Here is a 26,173-nt window from a genome sequence, read left to right on the forward strand (position 1 = left end):
GCAGAAGAAATGGACAGGACACATTTCTTAGGATCTTATCATGCCTCCTTTTTGCCAATGTGGCACAACTCCAGCATTCCACTGGCAGTTTGGGGAACATATCCATACAGATGAAAGTGGCTTACCTCAGCCATATCCAACAGTTTAGTGCCAGGATTTGGGTCTGGAATTCCAATATAGAGTTGAGGCAGATGAGGTTGCACTCCACCACATCGTACCAATGGAGTGGACCTCCAGAAATTTGAGCCACAGTTTTTGTCTTTTGATAATGAGTATGCAGGGAGGGAAAACAGCATGAAGCATATTTTCAGTTTTGGATGAGGAGAACCAAAAGAATATTAACCATAGTAACACCAATAAAATAAGGCTAAAAGGGTTGTGATAGGGAGAGACGATGGAGGTTAGTGTTGCAAAAGGATCACCAACTAGATGACACCCTTTCTCTTGTAACCTACCCATTAACAAAGGAATGGTGTTAGATAAGCTTTGCAAGGTATTCATGTCTTGGAAAGAGTTAAGAACTGAAGGGAGAAACTTTTGACATGAAAGATGCAACCCACAATTGTAGCAATGGTGGAGATGAGATGCAAATACAACATGGGATGAAATGAAAATAAAAACAAAAAGTGCTGGCAAACTCAGCAGGTCTGACAACATCTGTGGAGAGAGAAACAGAGTTAATGTTTTGAGATCAAAATCGGTTCTGAAGAAGAGCCATACAGACTCAAAACGTTAGTTCTGCTTCTCTCTCTACAATGATGCCAGACCCACTGAATGTTCCAACATCATCTGCTTTTATTTCAGATCTCCAGCATCTGCACTATTTTGCTTTTATATGGGTGAAACTGATCCAACAGGAACAAAAAAAAATGGTCGCTGGAAAGTGAATGGGAATAGTCTAACCTGGGCTGTCAATTCACTAGCTCCCCTTTTGGCTTAACACCCAACATCAATTTCACCACTGCCCCGCATTCTGAAATGTTTTTAATGATAATTTGATGTTGGGAAATGTTTTGCTATGTAACGTTCAGAATACAAATAAACCTTTTTTCAGAATTAGTTGCCAGCTGTCATTTATTATAGCGACTCAAATTACTTTGTTTTCATTCTCAAGAACTGCTGCAAGATCTCAGCTGTAAAATGCATGTGCATTATGGTTGGATTTAATATTAATATAACTTATTCCAAATCAATAATCTCAGACTCAATAATACAAGTTTGATAGCATCTGTCATATCTGTTCTTTGCATATAATTAAAGTTCCCAGTAGACAGCTAGCTTTGAAAATTATTTCTAACTTCCACTCACACACAAAGTGGATATGTTGTTGCTATTCTTACTGTGGCATCTCCATGTTTCACAAACACTTATAGTTACAGAAGTCCCATCATATGATTCTATTTCAATAAAGCAATAGGAGTCACTGCAAAATATTAAATTAAATATCTAAAAGCCAAGCAGACTAGCAGCACACCCTCAACTTCTCAAAGAAATGACAAAAGAGATAAGTAAGACTCAAGCAAATCAGTAAATTAGAGAATGGGAAAGAGCAAAGCTAACCAAAATGCTCAGACAGAAGAGAGACATGAACCTGGAAATTGTAGGTCACTTAACCTGATGCCCATTGTCTGGAAAATACTCTGCAGCAATATATAGTATATTATCAATGCATGTTTAAAGAGCACAAAGGCCAAAAGAAATAGTCAGCATGTAAAAACAATAAACCATGCCTCATCAAATCTATTGAAACCTTGAGACTGGCAAATAAGTTTGTAGATGAGCAGCTGATTTTGGTCTAAATGTGATGTATTTAAATGAGGCCAATACTTATGAAATTAATGAGAAATTATTGTTTGATTGCAGTTGAGCTTGATAGCAGAAGGTAGCAGAAGGTGATAAATTGAAAAAAGCTGTGTGCATGGCAGCAATTAAAGGGATTCAACAGTCTTTGTATGCACAGATCAAATGATTTGGAGAATATTTTGTAGCATTATAATATTTGCTGATAAATCTGAGAGTCTAAATGATGAGATAGCATTAAAAAGATATGTGAATTCATAGTAAAAAAGCTAAGGCACATAGGAACAGGAAGAAGCCATTTAGCCTCTCAAGCCTGTTCCACCATGCAATGAGATCACAGCTAATCTGCAGCATAACTCCACCTTAATATCATTAATTAACATAAATCTAACAATTTCAGACTTAAAATTAATAATTGGCTTAGCATCAATTGCCATTCGCAGAAAAAAGTTCCAAACTTCTACAAGGATGTGTGTAGAAGGGTTTTCTAATTTCACTGCTGAAAAGGTCTGGCTCTAATTTTTAGACTATTTCCTCAATCCTAGACCCTCTAACCAGCAGAATTGTCTACCTTATCTGTTCCCCTTAAAATCTTAAGAACTTTGATCAAATCACCCCTTAACTCTCTTAAACTCTAGAGAATACAACCCTAGTTTGTGTAATCTCACTTCGCAATTTAACCCTTAGAGTTCGGGTATCGTTCTGGTAAATCAATGCTGCACTCCCTCCAAAATCAATACATCCTTCCTAATGTGTGGTGCCAAGAATTGCTCACAATACTCCAGGTGCGGTCTAACTAGGGCTTTATATAGCTGAAGTATAACTTCTACCACTGTGCATTCTCAGAATGAAAATGAATTTTAGTGTGGACGTATGTCATGTGGTGTATTTTGCAATAACAAACAGGAGTGGTGTGTACCCACCGAAAGGGCGTTCAACGAAAAAGCTGAAAATACAAGAATATGATTATTGACTACTCATTGAAGGAAGTGGCACCAAATGTTATCAACAAGACAAATCAATTAGAATCTATTTAGCCCATTACAAGTTAAAAGTATTTAACCTAGCTTCATGCAAATCTTTTGGTGATGCCACATTTAGAAGGATGTATACATTTTTGAATACCATTTTACTGCAATTTTTAAGTACTCATTGGTAGGAAGAGCATTCTTATTGGACTATCACTTACCCTTAGAAAGCTGGTAGTCAAGGGGCTGTTCTTGGGAATAATCAGAGGGGCGATTGCTTGAGGGTTGTTGAATGGCGTTGCACACTCACCACCACCCAAGCATGCAAGTCCCGACCAAAGGCATGACTCACCACCGACACTTCAGGTAACCTTTTCCAGGTTGTGACTGTGCTCTCGAGATGACAACTTGTCATACAGAGCAAAAATAATCTTGAGATATTGGAAGCTGATGGAATATATGCCAAGTGTCGGACTTGAACAGTCTAAACAACCCACACACCAACCTGAGTGTCAGTAACTAACAATGCATCTTGTAGCTGGGTTGATTTATAGTGATTTAAGATTTTGGCTTTGGAAAATGTAACTGGAGCAAGGGAAATGGGGTGTTATAAGACAAAATCATTTTCCTTTCAATTAAATACACCAACCCATTGACAGGTAGACATTTCCACTGCCTGCCAAAAATAATGGGTGGGAATCAAGCATTATGGATTGCCACCCTCACCTATCCAAGAACAACCTGGACATACAACAATATGAGGCAAGACATCTCAGTTCCTTTTAAAGTGTCACTACATTTCAAACTGGAAGTATTTGAAATGAACAATAATGGGTGTTTTGTTCTAAGATTTGTTTGCTATGAAACTTCACTGACATTTCTACTTCTGTGCTGATTATTTAAATTTTCTATACTGTTTTTATTAAAAGCTTGTGGGAAGTGATTCATTTCTTACAAGTTATAGTAACAGATTTTTTTTCTGTCTACAGCGTTTTCACTAAGGTCATTATCAGAAAGCTTACTATCAGTTGTATTTAAAAATGTTAATTATTATATGTTCCTATGTTAGCTTTATTGTCTGATGCATTGATCTGCATTATTCCATCAGCTAAAATAAATACTAAATCCTTAGGTTTAGTTAGATTTAGGCCCTTCTTAGTTTGCTGTAATTTCCCTATGTATCGCTGCTCACAAGATACGTGTGGACATAAACAGTTTCACAGTGAAGCAGGATTAATGATTATTTCAGCTCTGACAAATACAGGAGCTAATAATTAATAACGGCAACAGATCAGTCAAAAAATATCTATATGAGGGCAATCAATTTCAGGACTTGTCTTAAATTATGCCAATACAATAATATTCAACACTCGTTTATATAGGCCTCAAAAAACGACATTGTCTGTGTATAACAGCATCCTCTATATAATACAGTTAGTATACAGGAAAACATCACAGACCTTTAAGGAGGAAGAGGTAGATGAAGGAAGGAAATGTTTATGAGGGTGAATTGAAGAATTTGGGGAATAAGTAGGTTTCTATGATGTCTTTCAAGGCAAGGGAAAAGAAAGCAAGGCAAAGGGGTTCAGGAAGAGCATTTCAGAAGGCAGGGGCAAAATAGCTGGGTATCACATGAAAAATGGGAACAATTATTTTAATCTTTTTTGATTCTTTCCAAGATCATAAACACAAAGACACAATTAAAATTTGTTATTATGGTTCAAAAGTATTGCTGCCATCCAACTCTTAATATACTCAGATTCATTTCCTCTGCTATTTTATTGGGGGCAATAACCCATTTAAAATAAGCTGATTAACCCCTCCATTAAAATAACACAAAGAATAATTTGACATGGACGAAATTTACACAATACTATCCATAATCTGTACCCTATGGAAACTGAGGAAATGTTGCACAGGAGCTAAGATATCTCTGAATTAGAAAAGCAAGTAGCTATGGGTCATTTGTTAATTATTATATCTTTGCTCATTACATTCATGCACACTTTTCGCACTTACTTCCTGCTACTGTGTGCCAGGATGCCCCATTTATAGTTCCATCTTCTTTAGCAAAATCATCAGTGTGGCACACTCTTCTATTTGCATTTGTCATTAGTCGGTGAGTGGAAGCATAAGAGAATGCCAGCCACCGGAAAACATGATCATCTGGCGTGGCAGAGTACTCGTGGACTTTTGTGCTAAACCGTGTCATGTCGAATGGGTATGTCACAACCAATTCTCCTCCTTGTATATTTCCACCCAAAACAAATGGAATTTTTTCCATCCAGGCAATGACTGCTCGTGTCTCAACAGCTACCTGTAAAATTAATTGTTTTCAATCAGAATTAAGTTCAATATTTAATGCAAAATAAGGAAGAGATGTGCAGCTCTCATTGACTCCTGATATGAAGACTACATATTCTCACTAATACTTGACACATGCTCCAAGGACTTAGATAAGTTCAGGTGTCATCAAAGCTCTCATCAACCCCATAGCCCACACCAAGATCAAATGGATTAGGTCAGTTTCCTGGATGGCTAGACTGTTGTGCAGAATAACAGCCCCACATTGGCTAAAGTAGTTCTTGGGGCCTGCCTCCTCACTTTACCCCATAGCAATATCATGTATAAGACATGATTAGCAACTCTCAAACAATAGAATGTTACATGGAGAGACTAGTAAATTTGTACAGCTTTGTTCTTCATTGCTGTGAATAAACCAAATAAAATGTTTACATAGTTTACTTATGACTCTCTATTTATTTAATGACTTTGTCCAATTCTGATATAAGCACAATACAACTAAAACTCATGGCAGGCAATAGTTAAAACCAAGAGTTCTTTATTAAATGGAATAGGCAGGTTAAGTAAGGAGCGTAATATTTGCTGCATCATTGACTCGATTTTTTAGGTTTATTTGAAATAGTTTTGGTACAGTCAAAGTTAAAATTATTTGAAATATAAAACATAAATTAGCTCTATATAGTATAAATTTTTGGATTTGGTGCCCATCAACTCCAAAGCTGCAGTTTGCTGTCTCATAATAACCAACGAAGCGATACTTGCACCCATCAGTGGGTTGACCACTGAGCCTGGTGGAATTGGAAAGTGGTTATGAGTCGTGGGGGGAGGTGAGAGGTGATGGGGAAGGGGTTGAGTTCATTTTGATATTTAGTTAGGGGTCAGAAGTACAACTCCTATGCAACATGTGAGTAAGTTACTGTAGTGGGGGAGGCGGAGAGGAAGTTTGTTGCTGTAGGTTGTAAAAGCCAACATCCAATTCCTGAAGGCACAGCAGGCAAGTATTTTTAAGTTTATTCTTTCACAGGATGTGGACATCACTGGCAAAGCCAGCATTTGTTGCCCTTTAATTGAGTGGCTTGCTAGGTCATTTCAGAGGGCAGTTAAGAATTGCTGTGTGTCTGGAGTCACATGTAGGCCAGACCAAATAATGACAGCAGATTTCCTTCCCTGAACGACATTAGTGAATCAGAAGGATAGTTTCAATTGAGGACAGTTTTCATGGTCACCATTACACTGACACTAGCTTTCAATTCCAGATTTTATTCATTGAAACCTAAATTCCACCAGCTGTAATGGATTTGAACTTGTGTCCCAAGAACAATAGCATGGCTTCTGGATACTTGTCCAACAACATTACCACTATGCCACCATCTCCCCTAATGGTAGATGTGGTCTCCTTCAGCTTTTGTCAAAACGTTCAACTTCAATGGTTTATAACCTAAGGATTCCTTGATCTCCTTCATATTCTGGTAGCTTATGATCGAGGAACAAGTCAGGAAACTAGGGGAAGGAAGAGGTGATGCCACAAGTTTGCAGATGCTGAGCTACAGAACCCTCTTGACAAGATCCACCAGAGGAGAGACCATCTGCTGGGCTTGCAGGGAAGGAGGCACCAAAAATACATGGAGGGAGAGAATGGTGGCACAGCCTTCACTCACCCTCAGCACAGCCCACTGCAGGTCCTCCTCAAGAAGTAGCTGTCGTTAGACAATAGCTATCTCAGTTCCAAGTGTCTCTTGTACCACAGCAGTTGCCAACTACCTCTCATGACACTGGCCTATCAGTGATACTTAGATGCAGCCTGAGGATAAGTGTTAGAAATGTACACCTCATGGAAATAGTAATAAGAAGCAGGTCGAAACACATTGTAAAATATAAATGATGTTTCATTTTTAATTATATTTATGGCTCAATGATATAATTACATCACATAAGCTTTGGTAGGTGTGACATGCCATTTTTACAAGTGGGGGCCAGAAAGACACATGTGGGGCAGGATTTTTCATTTGGCGTACAGGTGCACGGGCCCAACACGTGAAATAATAGGCGATGACATCAGGCGAACGTCCCGACTTCATTGCGCACTCGTGCAATAATTCGGTCGGCGGACACGCGCGAGAGTCGGCAGTGCGCCAGTCGACAATTAAGAGGCCTATTAAAGTCATTAAAGTTTCAATTAACAGCCATTTTTCGCTGCCCATCCAACTTTACAGTTGGCTGGAGGGTGAATCGGCCAGACAGCCTTTGGATTTTTTAGGAAACCTCATTCATGGGCGGGATGAGGTTTCTGACATTAATTTAAATGAAAACGTTTTGATATAGGTTTTATTATGTTTCTGTTCATGTGACTGAGTCCTATGTGGGGACATTTTTTTCTGATCTTTAAAATCTTTAATTCTGAATTTAAAATTCTTCAGTTCCCTGAGGCAGCTTAATGCCTTCAGGGAGCTCTCAGTCTGTGCTCCAATCCTGCGCATGCGCAGACTTTTACGCTCATGCTCCTCCCACCCCCAACCTGGCAGCACTGAGCTTCTCAGCATGCCTTTCACACTGGCTGGCTATTAATTAGCGTGAAATCGCAGTCGGGGGCCATTCGGGGGGGGCAACAGGCTCCCAGACCCGCTCGCCGCACCTGCCCGCCGCCCTAAAAATTCTTCCCATAGATTAGTTGGAATTAGCCAAATGCTGGGGAGATGTTGAGGTAAAATGTCACTAATCTGTTGTATTACTAATGATCTCCAGATAAATTTCTGAATAGTGAAGTAATGAAGGGCATAGGAGGCAAGCACAATATAAGAGACCTTCAGTGTCTCTCCAAATCCTTACAGAGTATAACTTCACCTTCAGGCCCCCTATAGCCCTCTTACTTTGGTGGATACATGGGCTTCGCTCTAGTGTTTGACCCTTTATTATGGCATTCCCTTTTAATTGTTCCCATCTGTTTGGGTTTTGAAATGCAATTAATACTACATGTCCTATCCGGCTTGGTGCAGTCATGTGACCTCTGTTATGAGGGACTCCCTGCAGGCAGCCATCTTACATTCAGTTCAATAAAGACATTACACTAGAAAGACTGTAGTCTCTGAGCTCGTAACACCATCCATTAGACATACGAAGAGATTTTCCCTGCTAGCCCACTCCATCCAAATCACTCCTGAAGTTATGTAACTGAACTGACTTAGAAACCAATAATTGCCATTCTGGCAATGATACCACTAAAGAGAAATAACTAGGCTTGAGAGTCCATTAAAGGTAGCTGGCGTATAAAATGGAAAAATTCACTGCTGCCATTCGGAAATTCCTCCAAGGTTTGGTTAAACACAATATATTTTAAAAATGACAAATGCAGTGATGTTCCCGCAGTAAAGTTACAATAAGTAGATTATTCTCTTGAGTGGATATAGAGGCGTCTGACTGAACAGTAAATGGCACTTATCAGTCAACGTTTGATTTATTTTGGAAATTCTTGCCATTTTATTATTTTGTTCTAAAAATGACTGTTGGATTAAACCACTGCATTTCCTCAGCACAACGCACCTAGGTCAGATATGTTGCCATACTTGCCAATAAAAAGGTAAAAGAATATAGGAAGTGAATTGGATTTTATAAACACAATTTCATTGCTGATGTTGGCATGTGGACTCATGTGGATTTTCATTGCTGACCCATCTGTTTTACATTTACATAGTGTTAGCTTGCTACTGAACTCATTTGACATCTCCTCATTTCAGACTGATGAACAATTTGCAGGTTAACCTGCTGAGTGTGTTCTGAATCTGAAAGAAAATTGATGAAACACAATTCAAAATCTTATAGGGGAATGCCTTAACATTGCCTTAAATGTGTACTCCAAATAGAACCAGTAGTTAGACTGAGTGCTAGGAAAGAACTTTCAGTAATTAAGTCAATCGGGCTTATCCAAACAAAACAGGGATAGAAAACAAGCTATCAAAACTACAGGCCCCAAAATGGATTTAAAGCAGGGGGATAACGATGTCCTGCCCATCTGGATCTGTGTTAGCCTCATTATTAGCAAAAATGTGAGAAAACAGGGCATAAATAGATTCACTGACATGCCAATACTTCACTAATTTGAAGGCCACCAGGGGTATCATCAGAAGAGTTTTAACATGTCACTCAAATTGCTCAATAAAATTGGGGCTTCTATGAAAATTAAGGACATGTAAGTGTTTATGACACTAAAGTTATGCTTTCTGTTCTCGATCTTCAGGCCTTGATTCTTATTTTAGCTCTAATTCTTTGAGCAGTCTCTGTAGCAGAAAGTGTAGGAGTTATTTATCTAGAATATGTAGAAGGCTATGCAAAATTAGAAAGGGAAATTCTGACAGATAGAGAACAGCTGCAAAAGTTATGATGAAGTGTATCACTTAGGAGGTACAAGTTTTCCTGAGATCAAGGAAGGCCAGACATAATCCAGCTAGTCCAGAATCAATTAGCAATGTCAATCAAGAACTCACCCAGGAGCACAAGATTGAGGAGGAACAGAACAGACAGATGTTCCCAATCACTCTAAACTCTCAGAGGGCTAGCACCATGCTTCCAAAGGAAAGTGAAGTAACCAGTTCATACTTTTGCTAGCTCTTAAGGATGAGATTGTATAAATTCTCTAAACATTAATAACTACAAGCATGTTGTAAACATTGTTTAGTGTTTCACAGAGAGGTCTGGAGGCTTGAACATGAACCATTTATTGATAACCATAAATATGTACATATCCAAGGTACTGCCATGCATGGGTGCTGTTTCCATGACAGTTCCTTCAAGACTCTGGATTATCATGTGACTCTATCATGTGACTCTCTATATCACTATGTGGGCGGAATTGTTCTCCAATCTACATTAACTCTTGCTCTGCTGAACATCCTTATCCTACAAAACACATAGACCATACTATGTTCAATAGACTCATTAATTTGTCAGCTAAAGAGTTTAATCCTAAATTAATCTGACAATTTATATCAGACACAGATATTGATCTCAACTGTAAATTTAAAATCAACGAGCAGTTAAGGCACAGTTACTATGACATGACAGTGCTTGTAATGTTATTTATTTTGCAAATTACCCATACTAAATGTGCAAACTCAGTACTTAGGTGCTGATTACTGATGCTAAGGTTAATAAAAAACTGTTAGTTCATGACTTGTCTGCCTTCTTTTATAATTGGCAAGACAGTTACTTGATTTGCAGAGTAGCTTGTGTTGATGTTGATGGAAGGTTGGAGGTGTAAATGCTAATATAATTCAAATTGGTTTCGACATGCCAAGTTGAACATCATTAACTTACAAGCATCGACTTCGTGGTAAACCTCAGATGGTTCTTTAATGAGAAGTTAAGGTAAGAATTGGCTGGTGCTGTTGATGAATATGCTTGGCTGCGTATTGATCCTAGTGTTTTTATAATCTCCAGATAGGTAAACAAAAAGCTTACCTTTCATAAGGCCACTGCCAGAATAATTCTGCTTAGAGGCAACAGCAACTTTGCTTTAATTATTTGCTTTCTTCAGTTTGACATCAAATCCCAAATTGTCCATTTTATCTTACATTATAATTTTTAGGGGCAGGTACTTTGAAGAAGCCATTCGTTTTGCCTGGTTTTAAACTTCACTTCTGCATATGGACATTTTAAAGCAAGGAATATCAATCATTTCAGCTTCTGATAGTCAGCAAGATTCTTCTGTATTCACCATCCTTCAAAGCTGGTTCACTTCCAGATTTTCTCAGGCAAACACGATTGGCTTATTTCAATAGGAAAGGCGGTTAAATTGACCCATTTTTGCCATACTATCTGTTTCAATTTACCTACATTGTAATGAATGGACAAAAACGCCTCCTTATCCTCACTCCCACTCCCAGCTGTTTCACATTTTGAAGTTCCTGTAACAGATTGTGGCATACAGTCATTTGGATTCTCTGTTTATACTCAGTGAATCACAAACCTGGAATTCAATTTTTATTCTTGTTTTTGTCACTTGTATCAAGGTGTATTGATTAACCCCAAGGATCCCTATTTGTTTCCATCTTTCCAAATAATTGTTTATCATCAAATTCCACAGCATTACCAATAATAAATATTTTCTGACAGGCTCTCCAGATTTCTTTCTTTCTTTCATATCCTACAGATTGGATTTCGTCAAGGCAGTCACCTTACTGCAAGATTCAAAGTTTCATCATCTGTGACCAAATTAGATCACTGGTTTTATTTCAGGGGATTCTGTTGTTAACGAGGAAATTATTAATTTTACTTTTGTGACAAAGAAGCATTTCACCGTGCCGTGCCTTCACAAAATCTTTATGGAGCTGAATGACTTGGCAGATCTTAGACTTGTAGATTCTAACTATTTTCTCCTGCATTCTCAAGTTCCTTGTGAATATCATATTTATCTTTGAATAATTCTCAAGTCGCATTCTTCTGCACTTACTTCAATTTTCCCTGCAGTCATAACTACCATCTTATCCTTTTGGTTAACGCCTTTGGCATACTCAATATGCCTTATTATGAGATAGAGCTATCCCTTTAATAGTATGCATAACTTGACAACTACTCCTACTCGCTTAGAAATTTGTCTGCTATTTAGTTTCTTTGGTAACTCTAAGCTGGGTGTAAAAGTTGGCAAATGCATTTCTGAAAATATTTGAACTTTGTTTTCATCTAGTCTCTTTTGACAATAATTCTCTTAAACTGGAGGTGAAAAAGCATCAGTTTTCATTAAAAAACAGGATATTACCAATTTCACAATATGGGAGGAGGTAGTAGATTAATTGGGTGGGATTAGAATAAAGAAGTGTTTTTTAAAAGGTTGACAGAGTAGAAAAGTCATTCAGTCTGGATGGGATGCAGCCTAAATTGCTGAGGAAACTAAGATTGGAAATTGAAGATGCTCTGACCACAATCTTCCAATCCTCCTTAGATATGGAAGAGTGCCAGAGAATTGAGGATTGCAAATATTACACCTCTAGTCAAGGAAGGAGAGGTGGATAATCCTGGAAATTACAGGCCAGTCAGCTAAACAGTGGGGGTGGGGAAGCTTTTAGAGACATTAATCAAGGGCATTGTTGATTGGCACTTGGGAAAATATGGGTTAGTAAATGAAAAGCCAATAGGGATTTGTTAAAGGAAAGTCATGTGTGGCTAAATTGATTGAGTTCTTTGATTAAGTAACAGAGGGTAGTGTGGTGAAACTATGCATATGGACTTTCAAAAGGCTTTTGATAACATATCACTTGTTTGCAAAATTAAAGCCTTAAAATTAAAGGTTAAAGGGGCAGTAGCTGTGTGGATACAAAATTAGATAAGGGACAGAAAGTTATGAATTGTTGTTTTTCAGACTGGAGACAACTGTGTAGTGGTGTCCCCGAAGGGACCACTGCTCTTTTTGGTATGGATTAATGGGGCCTGGACCTAGGTGTACATGGGATCATTTCAAAGTTTCCAGATGATGTGAAACTCAAAAACATAGCGAACAGTAAAACAATAGTAATAGGGGTCAGGAGGACATAGATAAACTGGTGAAATTATCAGATAATGTTAGTTGTATCAATTGCGGTAAGTACATACAGGTAGAGGATATTGGTTGGATGGTTGAGCAAATTTACAGGAGTAAAGTAGAGTTAGGAGATAAATACCTGCAATGTTTCTTTCTTAATAAGTCTATCCCAAGATTAGCTCTGGTTTCTTCCTTCACCCGCTAACTATCAGGAGTTTTTCAGATAGATGAAGTGAAGTGATAGGTGAAATTTAATGCAGAGAAGTATAAAGAATGGTAGGAAGAATGTAGAGGGGCAATTTAAACTAAAATGTACATTTTTAAAGGGGGTGCAGGAACAGGAGACACCTGGTGGTGCAAGTAAAAAAGTCATCAAAGGTGGTAGGACAAGTTGAGGCGGCTTTATAAATAGAGGCAAAAACAAGGGAGTAATGCTAAATATTTATCAAAGAAAAACTGGCTAGGCCTTAGCTGGAGAATTGTGGCCATTTCTAGCACCACACTTTAGACAGGACACCAAGGCCTTAAAGGAGGATTGGAAGAGATTTACTAGAATGATAAAAGAGATGAAAGATTTCAGTTAAGTGGAGTGTATGGAGAAACTGAGGCACTTCTTAGACCAGAAAGGTTTAAGGGGAGAGTTGACAGAATTGTTCAAGGCTATCTTAAATGCTTTTTATAGAGTAAACAAGGATAATCTGTTTCAAGTGGTAGAAGATTCAGAGGACATATTATTTTAAAAAGTGGCAAAAGATAAGAGAAAAAAATTACGCAATATGTTATGATATGAAATGTACTGCCTGGAAGGGCAATGGAAGTAGATTTAGTAATAACTTTCCAGAGGGAACTGAATAAACAATTGAAAAGGAAAAAAAAATGCCAGGCAAGTGCAAAGATTGAGAAAAAATAGACAGCTCTTTCAAAGAGGATTGATGGGTTGAACATATGGTTGCCAACCCTCCAGGGTTGGCCTGGAGTCTTGAGGAATTGATGATCAAGCTCCAGGATACTGCTGTGTGCACCTCTGGAGAAAAATCATTGCGGCATTAAAAAGGATTGTTTTACTTTGTAATTTTCTTTGAACATTTATCTTTACGAGATATAAAAAGATTGAAAATAGGAAAAAAAAGGCTATTTGGCTGACAGTCAAACATTATCTATTAGGGTAATGAGACTTTTTGCTTTCTAATTAGTGTAGGAAGGCAGTGCTTCACAAGGATAGGATGTGTTGGCTGACTAATGGCTGAAGAATGGGGGCAAGTCATGTGATGAAACTTCCAGGAATACACTTAATCACAGTTGACAATCTTAGCCAAGTGGCCTCCTTCTGTGTTGTGACATTCTATGATACAACTTGTTTCAACATTTCTTAATTTTCTATTTTGGCAACTACCCCTCAGAACCCCATCTTCCTTTTGGGTCGTACCTTCATAGTTCTAGTCTACTGCAAAGCTATCAGGATTAATTGTCTATCTGCTCTCCTGATTCTAATGGATAACCAGATTCAAAAGTATTAAATGCTGAAATAAGTCAACATTTTCTGGGACCATTTCCACGTTCAATTAACACTTCACCGGGGATGATTTATGTCCCCAGAGCCTATGGATTAAGAAGCAGACTTCGAGCATCTTGATGATTGTCAGCTAGAAAAATTCCACAGTCTTTCACAATTCGTGATGGACATCAGTTATCCAAAAGAGTTTTATTTTTCTGATGGGGTTATAATTTTGTAAGCCAAGGTTCTGTTTAGAACAGTGGTGATTAGTCATTCCCACTTGCTCCGAAAGTAACTTGGACAAGACAGGCCAGAAGCTTCAACTCGGCGAGTGGGGGCAGGGCCAGGGGTGGGGGCGGGATCGTAAAGTGACACACAGTGACGTTGGGCGTGTGTCCCAACGTCACCACATGTCATTTCGATTTTCAGTTCAACGGGCGCGCACCGGAGTCCGCTGCGTGCCCGCTGAACTGTCAAAGGCGTATTAAGGCCATTTAAAAATTAATTAAACCACTTAACATAGCTGCCTGTTGAACCTTAAGGTTGGTAGGCAGGCAAAGAGCCCAGATGGCCTTCGCATCTTTCATGAAATCTCATCCACAGATTTTTAAGTGAAACAAAGAGTTACATTTGAATTCATAGACATGTCCCAGCTCATATGACACTGTCACATGAGGGGACATGCCCTAAATTTTTTTTTACTGAAAGTTTTGAAACTCAAACTTATGAAACACAAAGTTGCCTCATGGAGATTTCTGTGCTCTTTCGTGTGCATGTGCGAAAGAGTGCAGGCCCCGACTCACCCTACTCTCCCTGCCTGCACAGGGAGTGCTTCCAGGTGTGCGACACACTGGGCGGGCCTTAATTGGCCCACCCACATAAAATGGCGGTGCACAGCCGATCACGGGCGGTGATTAGTTACACGCCCACCCAACCCCCCCCCCCACCCCCGCCGACGAGAAGAAAATTCTCCCTATAGTTTTGTTATTGTCTTAAATAGCTACTCCTTTTTGCTTGCATGTTCCATCTTTGAAGCTGCAATCTTGACCTAAATAAATATATGCACTGCCATCTAGTGAGAGATACTGCTGACGGAAACCTTTACTTCAGGTGGTTTTCAGCTAGGCAATGGACAGTGCAGCCAGGTTGCCTGCTCAATGCCATCCATGAGAGGCCCAAACCGCTGTGATGTTTGGGCCTCATTTAGGTTTCACTGGAACCCTAGGTGGCCCATCCATTCCCAGCGGTGACAGGCAGCCTGCCAATTCGAGGGTAGGATTTCTGGCAAATCTGCTGCCATTTATAGAGTCAAACAAGATTTCTTTTCAGTCTCTGGGAATTATTGCTACTTTATATGGGATCCATCCATGTTTCCAATCCAGTTCTGACTTACACTGGGATTGTGCCACTGGACCCATAGATATTTGGGCATGCATCTCACAGGATAATGACTACCTAGTGATAATAATCAGAGGTTGGTATGCCTAAGTTTGTATGATTCATTATATAAAATTAGGTTTGTCTACCAGCAGCGAGTGAACGTTATATGTAATACTTATAACAGATAGCTTGTATGTGTAGATATGCAGCACACTGACAATGAGGAGAAATACAGTATTGCTAAATTATCAATATTTGTTTGTTTTCATTGAGATGTATTACCAGGTTAAAATGGCATTTCTTAGAAACTGTGGAATAATGGTATTGCTATAAGGTGGTAAACTGAATGCCCTGAGTTCAGTAGGTTGTAATTAAATTAATTCATTTATCATGGTTTTGTACAAGCTTGGATGAATGCACATGCACACTATGCTCTGCAAAGTTGCTCTACATTTAGTCAGATAAAGCCAGTGATGAAGCAAAATATTGTTTAACCAAGCTTACTGATCATAGATGCAGAAAGCCACATCCGCTTATAAAACATATGAATATATCACAGACTCTTGTTCAGATTGTCAAAAACATGATTTTGTGAATGTGGGGTACAATGTACCCCACATTATTTAATGCCAGAATAGCTTCAGTAGAAACATTCTTAAGTGCTTGTGCTGTGGAATCATCCTTTTTACCCCAGGGCAAATACCCCAGCACCAGTGATGGCATAAAAACAACTGCGGATGCATATGGTTGCACACAAGCAGTTGTTCAAAAGTTTCCATTGCAACTTTCATTTCTGGCTTCTCAACCTCTGCCAACGTACGTGGAAAGTCTATTCAGACGAGTTATGTGAAAACCATTGACCTGAATGTACGGGCTCAGTGTTCAATCATTCCCAGCCAGTGCAAATAATACCATGTGCATGCAGCAATGGCTATTTATGTTTTCCCCGGGCAACAGTGTTGCTTTCCAGAGCAGAAGCAAAGCATCACCTCTTCAGGTGACTCTCCACTCACTATTTACAATACAGTACTGCAAGTGAAGTCTGGCTGCTATGGTGAGTGAGTGGCAGTGCTGTAACATAAAAGGAATATTTAATTACTATGTTTTTAGGATGAGCTATCTGAAAAGTAACCTTTATGACAGCTGGCAAGATTAATATGAAGTATCTTTAAAAAAATCTAATTTCTATTAAGTAGATTATTTTGCTTGTACCCCCTCTAGCTGCTGTTTTGTCCATCTTCTGGTATGAAGTGATGAGATAATCTTCAATCATTTACCTTAAAATTTGTTATTCTAAACAACATATTCGAATTATTATTTTATATATCTGTCATATATAGTGACAACTCACAGTGGCGTTTTCAGATAAGTACCACATAGGGAGGGGTAGGTGATGATTATTCATCTTCTTGTATCCCCTTCTGCGCTCCTCTGCTTCCCAAAGAACAGAATTGAGATCAGGAAAGTTGTGATTGATATCGATGCCATCATGAGTCCAACGTCCCAAAGACCAGCCTACGAGTTCAGAACCCTAAAATTCAACAAAAGAGAGTGATTACATTCACATACACTTATGTGATGGAAAAAAAGTGATGGTGGTGAGTTAGTAAAGTTCAAATAAATGTAAATGTATGGAGGGAGCAACAACTGTTAGAGGTTTAATGAAAAATTACCACTTCGCAAGCTTTTTCATATCCGTCAGGATTAACGGAAGGCAAGAAATGGATTCTAGTCTCCTCCACAAGGTGCTTGATTCGTGGATTTCCTGCTAAGTACTCTTGACACATGAACTGCATCAGTAAGAGGAGCAGCTCACGTCCAAGAACTTCATTGCCATGGGCTCCTGAAGAGTAATGGAACTCAGGCTCACCTAGTTCGGACAAATACAATCAAAAATTACTTCATGCAGACCTAAAAGTAAGTAACACCTTGCTTACCCCATATCATTTCTATTTAATTTCTTTATTATCATAATGGACTGCAGTATCCTGTGACCTTTTAAGCTAGAAAACTTTTAAGTTACACAATCAACATCTTGGGGGCTACCATTAATCAGAAACAGAACTCGATCAGCCATATAAATACTGATGCTACAAGAGCAGGTCAGAGGCTGGGAATACTGCATAGAGTACCTCAACTCCTAACTCGCCAAAGTCTGTTCACCATCAGCAAGGTGCAAGTCAGGAGTGTAATGGAATACTCCCCACTTGCCTAGATGAGTGCAACTCCAACAACACTCAAGAAGCTTGACAGCATCCAGGACAAAGCAGCCCGCTTGATTGGAACCCCACCCATCACCATCAATATTCACTCCCTCCATCACTGATGCAAAGTGGCAGCAGTGTGTACTATGCACTGCTACAACTCACCAAGGCTCCTTCAACACCACCTTCCAAATCCACAACCTCTAACACCTAGAAGGACAAGGGCAGCAAATGCTTGGGGAACACCACTACCTGCAAGTTCTGCTCCAAGCCACTCACCATTCTGACTTGGAACTATATCGCTGTTCCTTCATTGGGTCAAAATCCTGGAGCTCCCTTCCTAACAGCACTGTGGGTGTACTTAACACCACATCGACTGCAGCAGTTCAAGAAGGCAGCTCACCACCACCCTCTCAATGGCAATTAGGGATGAGCAATAAATGCTGGCCTAGCCAGTGATGCCCGTATCCCATGAAAGAATTAAAAAAAAGGTAAACACTTTGGACAGCATTTTCTGGTCGGTGAGCGGTGGCGGGGCCCGCTCGCAGACGTGTAAAATAATGTGGGTTGATGTCAGGTGTGCATCCTGACATCACCCCATGTCACTTAGGTTTTCAGTTTGGCAGGCGCGTGCAGACCTGTCAACGGCCACTTAAGGCCATCAGTGAGTTACTTAAAACACTTCATCGACCTGCCCGTCCAACCTTAAGGTTGGGGGGCAGGCGAAGAGCCCAGGCGGCCTTCAGACAAAACATTAAACCTCATTCATGAGCGGAATGAGGTTTCATAAGGGTTTTAAAATCTTAACATACTCTTCAAATAAAAGTTATGGACATGTCCCAGCTCATGTGACAGTGTCACATAAGGGGACATGTCATTAAAATTTTTTCTATTCTTTAATCTGTTTATCACATTTTTTGCGCATCCACGAAAGAATGCTCTCCTGGCTCAGGGAATCCAGGCACATGTCATGTTGAGCGGGCCTTAATTGGCCTGTCCACATAAAATGGAGGCACGCCCCCCAACCGGGGGTGCCAATTGGGAACTCGCCTGTTTGCACCCGCTCCTGCACAACCCTCCCGATGGGGGGAAATGCAGCCCTTTGTTTATGTATTTAGGTCACCATTAACTTTAGTGAATGATTTCCTGAACAAAACTAATACACATGAGATAAGATCAGTTTACTTTAGTTTTCTGGAAAATATCCTAGACTATGGGTAACTAGCTATACTAGGGAGCAAATTTCAGCAAATTTACGATTTCTAGGACATAGTTGGCCTTCAGAATCAAAATGTCAATATTTAGTATGATATTCTGATTGCCTCAAGTTGTTTACATTATATTAGCATTTTCAACATTTTAGCAGTGAGCTTCTATTAAATTATCAATACTCACAAGTCATTTTCACTTAATTAATTAGATCACAAGATCAATTTGGATTGCAAGGGCCTTTCATGCCTCTTATTCTCATCTTTCCAAAATACCACATTCTTATTAACAGCATCCAGTGAATTGAGTACAGTTTAATTCAGTTTCAAACTAACTAAAAATAAAGCTGAGCAATTCCAAACTATACAAGTCAATCCCATTTATTTGATGGAAAAGTTAAATAATTGACTATCCTAAACTGGCGCTGTGTAAATATTTGCAAGTTTATTTTGGACGGACTTTTCAAAGTTTCAAAAGAACTTGGATCCTCAGTAATGAATGCGTTGTCATCTCTGGGATATGTCCAACACAATTTTTGAGTAATGTATGTAATTTCTTCCATTATATCTAATGCCACTTGACTAGATGGTACTAGTTCAAACCTTCAGTCCATATATTTATATTGTCAATAATTCAGCCAATTGAATATTTGATATGGTTTGATACACCCTTTCCTAAGAGTTTCAGAGACTTAATATTGGTATGATTAGAACAGATATTTCACACACTTCTCAAACAGCCATATCATCAATTCTAAAAATATTGCACCCACACTTCGTTTTAAAACTTATTGAGGTCAATTTTTAATCCGAGGAAATGCAGTCCAGCAAGTGGCTAACTTGTTCAGGAGATGTCATTGGATGACTTAGCCAACTTTAAAGGCCAGCCTGCATGAGGATGCTGATTGCTGACTTCTAATCAAAATGACCTATAAGCCAGTCAGAAGCAGCTGCCCAGCAGTTAAGATCAGATGGCTTAGAGGCCAATTTTGGAGTCCAGGGTCTCCCACACACACTAAATGTCTCAGGGGAATTAAGGAAGGGAATCCAGGTCCGTGGCTGTTCCCTCTGATCCACAAGGAAATCTGTAAAAAGTTAGATTTTGAGTTTACCCGGATCACTTCAGGCTCTAGATCTCAATTCAACGGGTTTTGGATTAACAGGGAAGCCATCACTGCCCCTCTGCAAATCAGGTCTTTTTTTTAGGCAATTTTGAGAAAAAGGTCAGGCCTCAGGTTGGGCAGCAATGATATCATTGGAGACTTACCGTATACTTAAAGAACTACACTGCCAGATTTTGGCAATTCTAAATTGCCAGATTAAGAATGGAGTGGGTAATTTCCTCTGCTCCATTTAACTGCTTCTCCTCTGGCTTCTACCAGATTATGCTAAATCAATCTTATCACTTGTAATTTAACATACTTTGTGAAAAGTGAGTAAATCTTCCACAGTGTTACTTACAGAAAATTGGATGACATTTATTCTCAATGACGGTTATGTTTGTAATGTACAATGTATTTTTCTTCTTTTGAAGTGAAACTGTGATTTCACGATTTTTGTTAAGGAGTCTCAGGTCAGAGTTATGCTGTTTGTCGAGAAACTGTTCAGAGCAAAGTCAATTCATGATTAATTGTAGGTCAGTCTACTAGGCCAATTTTCTTGATCCTTGTTTCTGTTGAAGTCCTATTTTTCTGGCAGAGAAGGGTTGGACAGCTCTTCCTCTAGGAGTATGCACATTTTATGTTGACAAGATTTCTATTGCTTCCCAGAGAAGATAGGCTGTGCTTACATCTGTATTTGATGCGAACTGGACAACCACATGCTAAAGAGACAAAAGGAGGCATTTGCAACCCTCTCTTTTATTCTTACAACACTGACTAGGTTATTCAGTACAAAGATGCCCAATGAAACAAGGTGCTACAGCCTGTCTTGCTGTTATTCTGAGTCTTCTGTGGCCTAACTAGTGATCCCCAAAGTAAAACCATCATTGCTCCTCCTCATTCAACAAAAATACTGCAGTTCATGCCTGCTCTACCTTTTGCTTTCTGCTCCACTCCAAGGACCAATCTGCAGGCCAGCTTGGCATCAGAATTAGTCAGACCTCAATTGATGAGCTTTTTTTCATTCGTTCATTGGATTTGGGAGTTGCTGACTAGGCCAGCGTTTATTGTCCATCCATAATTGCCTTTGAGAATGTGGTGGTGAGCCACCTTCTTAAACTGCTGCAGTCTATGTGCTGTAGGACCACCCACAGTGCTGTTACGAAAGGTGTTCCAGGATTTAATCCAGCAAATGTGAATTAATGATATAATTCTAAGTCAAGATGATGTGTGACTTGGAGGGGAAGCTACAGGTGGTGATGTTCCCTTGCATCTGCTGCCCTTGTCCTTCTAGGTGGTACAGATCATGGGTTTGGAAGGTGCTGTTGAAGGAGCCTTGTGTCACAATGCATCTTGTAGATAGTAGCAGCAGTGTGTACCATGTATCAGTGGTGGAGGGAGTGAATTATGAAGGTGGATGGGGTGCCAATAAAGTGGATTGCCTTGTCCTGAAATGGTGTCAAGCTTCTTGAGTGTTGTTGTGGCTGCACTCATCCAGGCAAGTGGATAGTATTCTATCACCTTCCTGACTTGTGCCTTATAGGTAGTGGACAGGCTTTGGGGAGTCAGGAGGTGAGTTCCCAGCCCTGACCTGCTTCTGTAGCCACAGCATTTATATGGCTGGTCCAGTTCAGTTTCTGTCAATTCCAGGATGTTAATAGTGGGGGATTCAACAATTATAATGCCATTGAATGTCAAATGGTGATGGCTAGATTCTCTCTCACTGGAGATAGTTATCACCTGACTCTTGCTTGGCATGGATGTTACTTGCCATTTATCAGCCCAAGCCTGAATATTGCCCATGTTTTGCTGCATATGGACACAGACTACTTCAGTATCTGAGGAGGTGCTGAACATTGTGCAATCTTCAGCGAACATCCCCACTTCTGACCCTATGATGGAGGGAAGGCCATGGAAGGAGCAGCTGAAGATGGTTGGGCCTAGGACACAACCCTGAGGAACTCCTGCAGCAATATCCTGGGACTGAGATGATTGACCTCCAAAAACCACAACCATCTTCCTTTATGCTAGGTATGACTCCAACCAGTGGAGAGTTATTCCCCTGATTCCCATTGACTTCAGCTCCACTGGGATGCTCAGTTGACACCTACAGTTCACTGATTCAATGCAAATGAAGCCTGGTGGCCCATTTTGCTTGAGATTGCGCTGCCTATTGGTTTTCGACACTAGTTGAATTTCCCTCTTTGTTCTTTCTTTCGCTTAGTCTCAGCTGTGAAAAAACTGTTGTATCGCTGCTGGATGTATAGGCCAGCTGCTGATATACATGGCCTGGGGTGATTGCTGAGAACTGATGTCAATTTGTCAGGAATAGAGGTTTGACTGTCAAGATTTAAGACCAGCCTACTTGCTGAGTGGGTGAAAAATCCTATTCCAATGCTTAAGTTTAGAAATGTGGTAAAAACTACTGACCAGATCAGGAGGCTAGCCACTGCATCAGTGTTTAAATATTTTTTCAAAAAGTTTGTTTCAGGAGCATATATTTTAGGTGGGTACCCCAGGTTTTATCTTGGGACATTTCATTAGTAGACTATATATTTACGGTTGAAAGTGAGTTGTAATGAAGAAAATATTTATCTTAGAAAATGAATGGGATTTTAACAGAGCAAATGGAAGCATGAAAGACAATCTGTAGTCTTTCAGATATGTATCTTACCAATTTCATGCTCTCCTGGATTATCAGAGATCTCGATGGCGTACAGTTTCATTCCCTGATAGCTTTTGCCAATGTTGTAAATCCTAGTGATGTTTGGACACTGTTCGTTTACTATCTTCATCAACTGTTCAACAAAATGTACAATTCAGTGTGAATTCAGTGGTTGGGGCTGAAAGAATCACAATGAGTTATTAGCTCCCTTGAGTGACATTTCATAACATCATTCTTAAAGGCTCTCTCAAATAGCTCAGGTAAATTGTGTGCACCCTACAAATACTTCAACACTTCCAAAGATTAACATCATATAAAACATTCAGAAGTTTAGGCAAGTGAGTGCTAAGCAATGATAAAGATTAATAAATCATCAGTCAACTAGGGTTGCACTAAAGACAGACTTTCATGCTTAATTAACTGAATAAATTGGTTTGTCCCTTATTGCAGAATTTTTTCTATCTGTATCAGGGCATCATTTTAGAAGTTAATGATGCAGAATTGTGTCATATGTTGTGCTGTAATCCCCTAAAAGAAGCTTGATAATCTAATGAAACAACTTGTTAACATGATATGGAAACTATGCTGGTGTGAAAACTTTAAGCCGAGCACACTTTGCTTTGTATGCTTCATACATAAATCATTGATGATGGCAGGATAGGTTGACAAAGCAATTAATAAAACATTTGGGGTCTTCAGCTTTTATAAATAGGGACATAAAGTACAATAGCCAGGAGATTATGCTAAACTTAAATTAAACACCAGTTTGTTCCCAGATAGAATATTATGTCCAATTCTGAGCACACTACTTTGGGACAGGCAGGAAGGCTTTGGCAGGAGTGAAGAGAAATTTACTAGAATGTTTCCAGGGATGAGGTATTATAGTTCCTTGGATAAACTAGAGAACCTGGAGTAGTTCCTCTTGGGGCAGAGAAGGTTAAGAGGAGATTTTATAGAGGTGTATAAGATCATAAAATGTTTAAATAGAGTAAATAAAACGAGAAACTTTTTCCAATGGCTTAAGGATCAATAACCAGAGGACACGGATTTAAATTGATTGGCAAAAGAGGCAACATAGGCAAAGATTATTTTATGCAATAAATAGTTAGGATTTGAAATGCACTCTTGATTGCCACTACTAAAGAGTAGCCTTCAAAAAAGGGAACTGGTTAACTACATGAAGGAAGAAAAGTTTCAGTGATATGGGGAAAGAGGGGGAGTGGAATTAACTAAATTGCTCTTCAAAAGAGCTAGTGTAGACTCAACGGACTGAATAATCTGTGCTGTACCGTTCTATGATTCTATAGATGTTTGACATGATAACATTTGGTTAGGAGATTTTTATTTGAATATATATAATTTTTTTAAATTTCTGTTGCTCAGATAGAATTTTATTCTTGGTGAACCATGCCAATGATTTTTGATTTGTGTGCACAACATATGCACACAAACTCCCAGTCAAAATTTAAGAGAACTTGCTGTTCCTGATGCTATAGTTTGAACATCTAACATGCTCATATCAAATTGCTATCTTTGCCAATTGTACACAGAGTTCTTCTTGTCATAATCTTAGTTACATAACTAGGTGACCAGGCATTGACTAAATTAAGGGGCTGGATTCCCATCTGCTGGGAAAGGGGTCAGGAATGACAAGCACTTAGAATTTATTTTTTCACTAATTTCAAATTTGCAGTGCTTTCCTGACTCCGTGCTATTTTTGTGTGGCCTTTGGGTCATGACTCCGCACACATCTCTTCTGAATTTGGGGTTGCCATTGAGCCCAACAGGAAATTTCCCACCCCTGCTATTTTCGTGTGCTGCTGTGGGTTTTGGAAGCCTTAAGAAACTTATCTCATTGGAGAGTTTGTGACCAATGGGAGAAGCCTGCTCAGGAGCTGGGAACATTCTGACTGGTAAGTGTAAACTGTTTTGACAACTACAAATGTCACTATTAGATAATGCACTGTAACGCACATGTGTTTTAACTGCAATGATTCATCATAGGGCCCTATTCTGAAAAAGTAATTTGGCCATTACATCGACCAGCATTGTTTAAGTGTTGAGATGATATAGTGGAAATGGGGTTCAGACACAGGCTTGGCTTTCGGAAGTCAGGAAACACGAGTCAAGTTTGTTCCTGAGCCTGACATGAAAATCCGGGCCAATAATTGTGCCTTAAAATATGCTCCTACTGAAGGTAATTCATTCATTAGTTTTACCAGATCCACCAACATTGTCATTTTGAAGGTAGGCAAATTAAGATCAGCTATATCACAGCAGAGTACGTTTCAAAATTGTCTCTTTTCGCATTTTGGAGAAATCACTGAATAAAGCTGAAAAAAGAAAATTATCCTTAAGTTATTGCATATTTATGAAATTATGTTTTGCATCGTTGAGAAGCAAATTAAATTTGTCAAGCAAATTTGATTGTTTCCAGTTTGAAAATAAAATATTTCCTATGCCTGTGAACATGTTTCCAGGTACTTAGCGAGTTCAGAAGATTTCAATTCCTCCTCACATTGAAAATCTGTCATACATCAGAATCTGTTCCACTGATAGTATATGTCGGTTAAGTTTGCAATGAAATTATGAACAGATCAACAGGCCACATTTTATTTATGATTTGTACTACCAGTTACTTGTGCTAACTTGGGTTTGAAACAACCTCAAATATCAAAGTTTATCATTGCCGAGGACAAGATTTCAGCCACAGATTTATTTTCTAGACTGCTGTGGTTAAATGTGAGAGTACTGACCTGAGATTATACTGTGGGACAGTGCTATTGCATTCATTGCTAAGTATCCCATGGGCATTCCTTTTAATACTTTCTGAAAGTACCATTTGCCTGCCACATAATATACTTGGGCAGATCAGATTCAAGCCTAGAATTTGCTGTTCATAAGCTAATTAACTGAGTTTTTAAAGATGTTTGGTGAGTTTAATAATCTTGTTCTTTTCAACCAATAGGCTAAATGGTGAATTATATCTCCCTCACCATGGGCCAGTCAATGAAAGGGAAATAGCATTCACCCTCTTAATCAGCTACAAGCTACAATTAGGAGGGACATTTGAGGTTACCAGAAATTCAGCAGCTTGCAGTGAAATCCTGCAGCCAGATATCATGCTTATTCCTCTATATCACATAGGCAGTATGGTGGTTTAGGTGTTGCCAGTCTAAAGCAAAATACAAGTGCCAAGGGACAAAAGCGTGCTAATTTAAGCTATCATTATCCAGGTGCAATACAATCGAGAAAATAAATGCAATGCACTTGACTTGAACATTGAGCTGAGTATTTATTTGCCATTGGTTACAATATTTTTGAAAAAATTAATGGACATGTCCCAACTTGTGACAGTTTAACATGAGGGGACATGTCCTTAATATTTTTTTAACCTTTCTTCAATGTTTCATAACTTAAACTAATCTCCCTGAGGCAACTCTCTGTCTCAGGTAGATTTCTGCGCTCTTTCGCGCACATGCATGAAAGAGCGCAGACCCCGACTCAGATAGGGAAACCTCCCCCCCACCCGCACAGGGAGC

General features: G+C 39.2%; 1 protein-coding gene across 1 annotated transcript in view; it reads right to left on the bottom strand.

Moving 5' to 3' along the window:
* Positions 1-26,173, bottom strand: part of LOC121289858 (inactive carboxypeptidase-like protein X2) — a 226,852-nt gene that overhangs the window by 41,745 nt on the left and 158,934 nt on the right. Inside the window, exons 8-11 of the mRNA XM_041209764.1 lie at positions 22,641-22,764; positions 17,128-17,324; positions 16,806-16,985; positions 4,788-5,085 (exon numbers count right to left, since the gene is read on the bottom strand). Coding sequence (XP_041065698.1) covers positions 4,788-5,085; positions 16,806-16,985; positions 17,128-17,324; positions 22,641-22,764 — 799 coding nt within the window. The remainder of the gene's footprint in view (positions 1-4,787; positions 5,086-16,805; positions 16,986-17,127; positions 17,325-22,640; positions 22,765-26,173) is intronic.

This window comes from Carcharodon carcharias, chromosome 17, assembly GCF_017639515.1.
Source record: "Carcharodon carcharias isolate sCarCar2 chromosome 17, sCarCar2.pri, whole genome shotgun sequence".
Lineage (NCBI taxonomy): Eukaryota > Metazoa > Chordata > Chondrichthyes > Lamniformes > Lamnidae > Carcharodon > Carcharodon carcharias.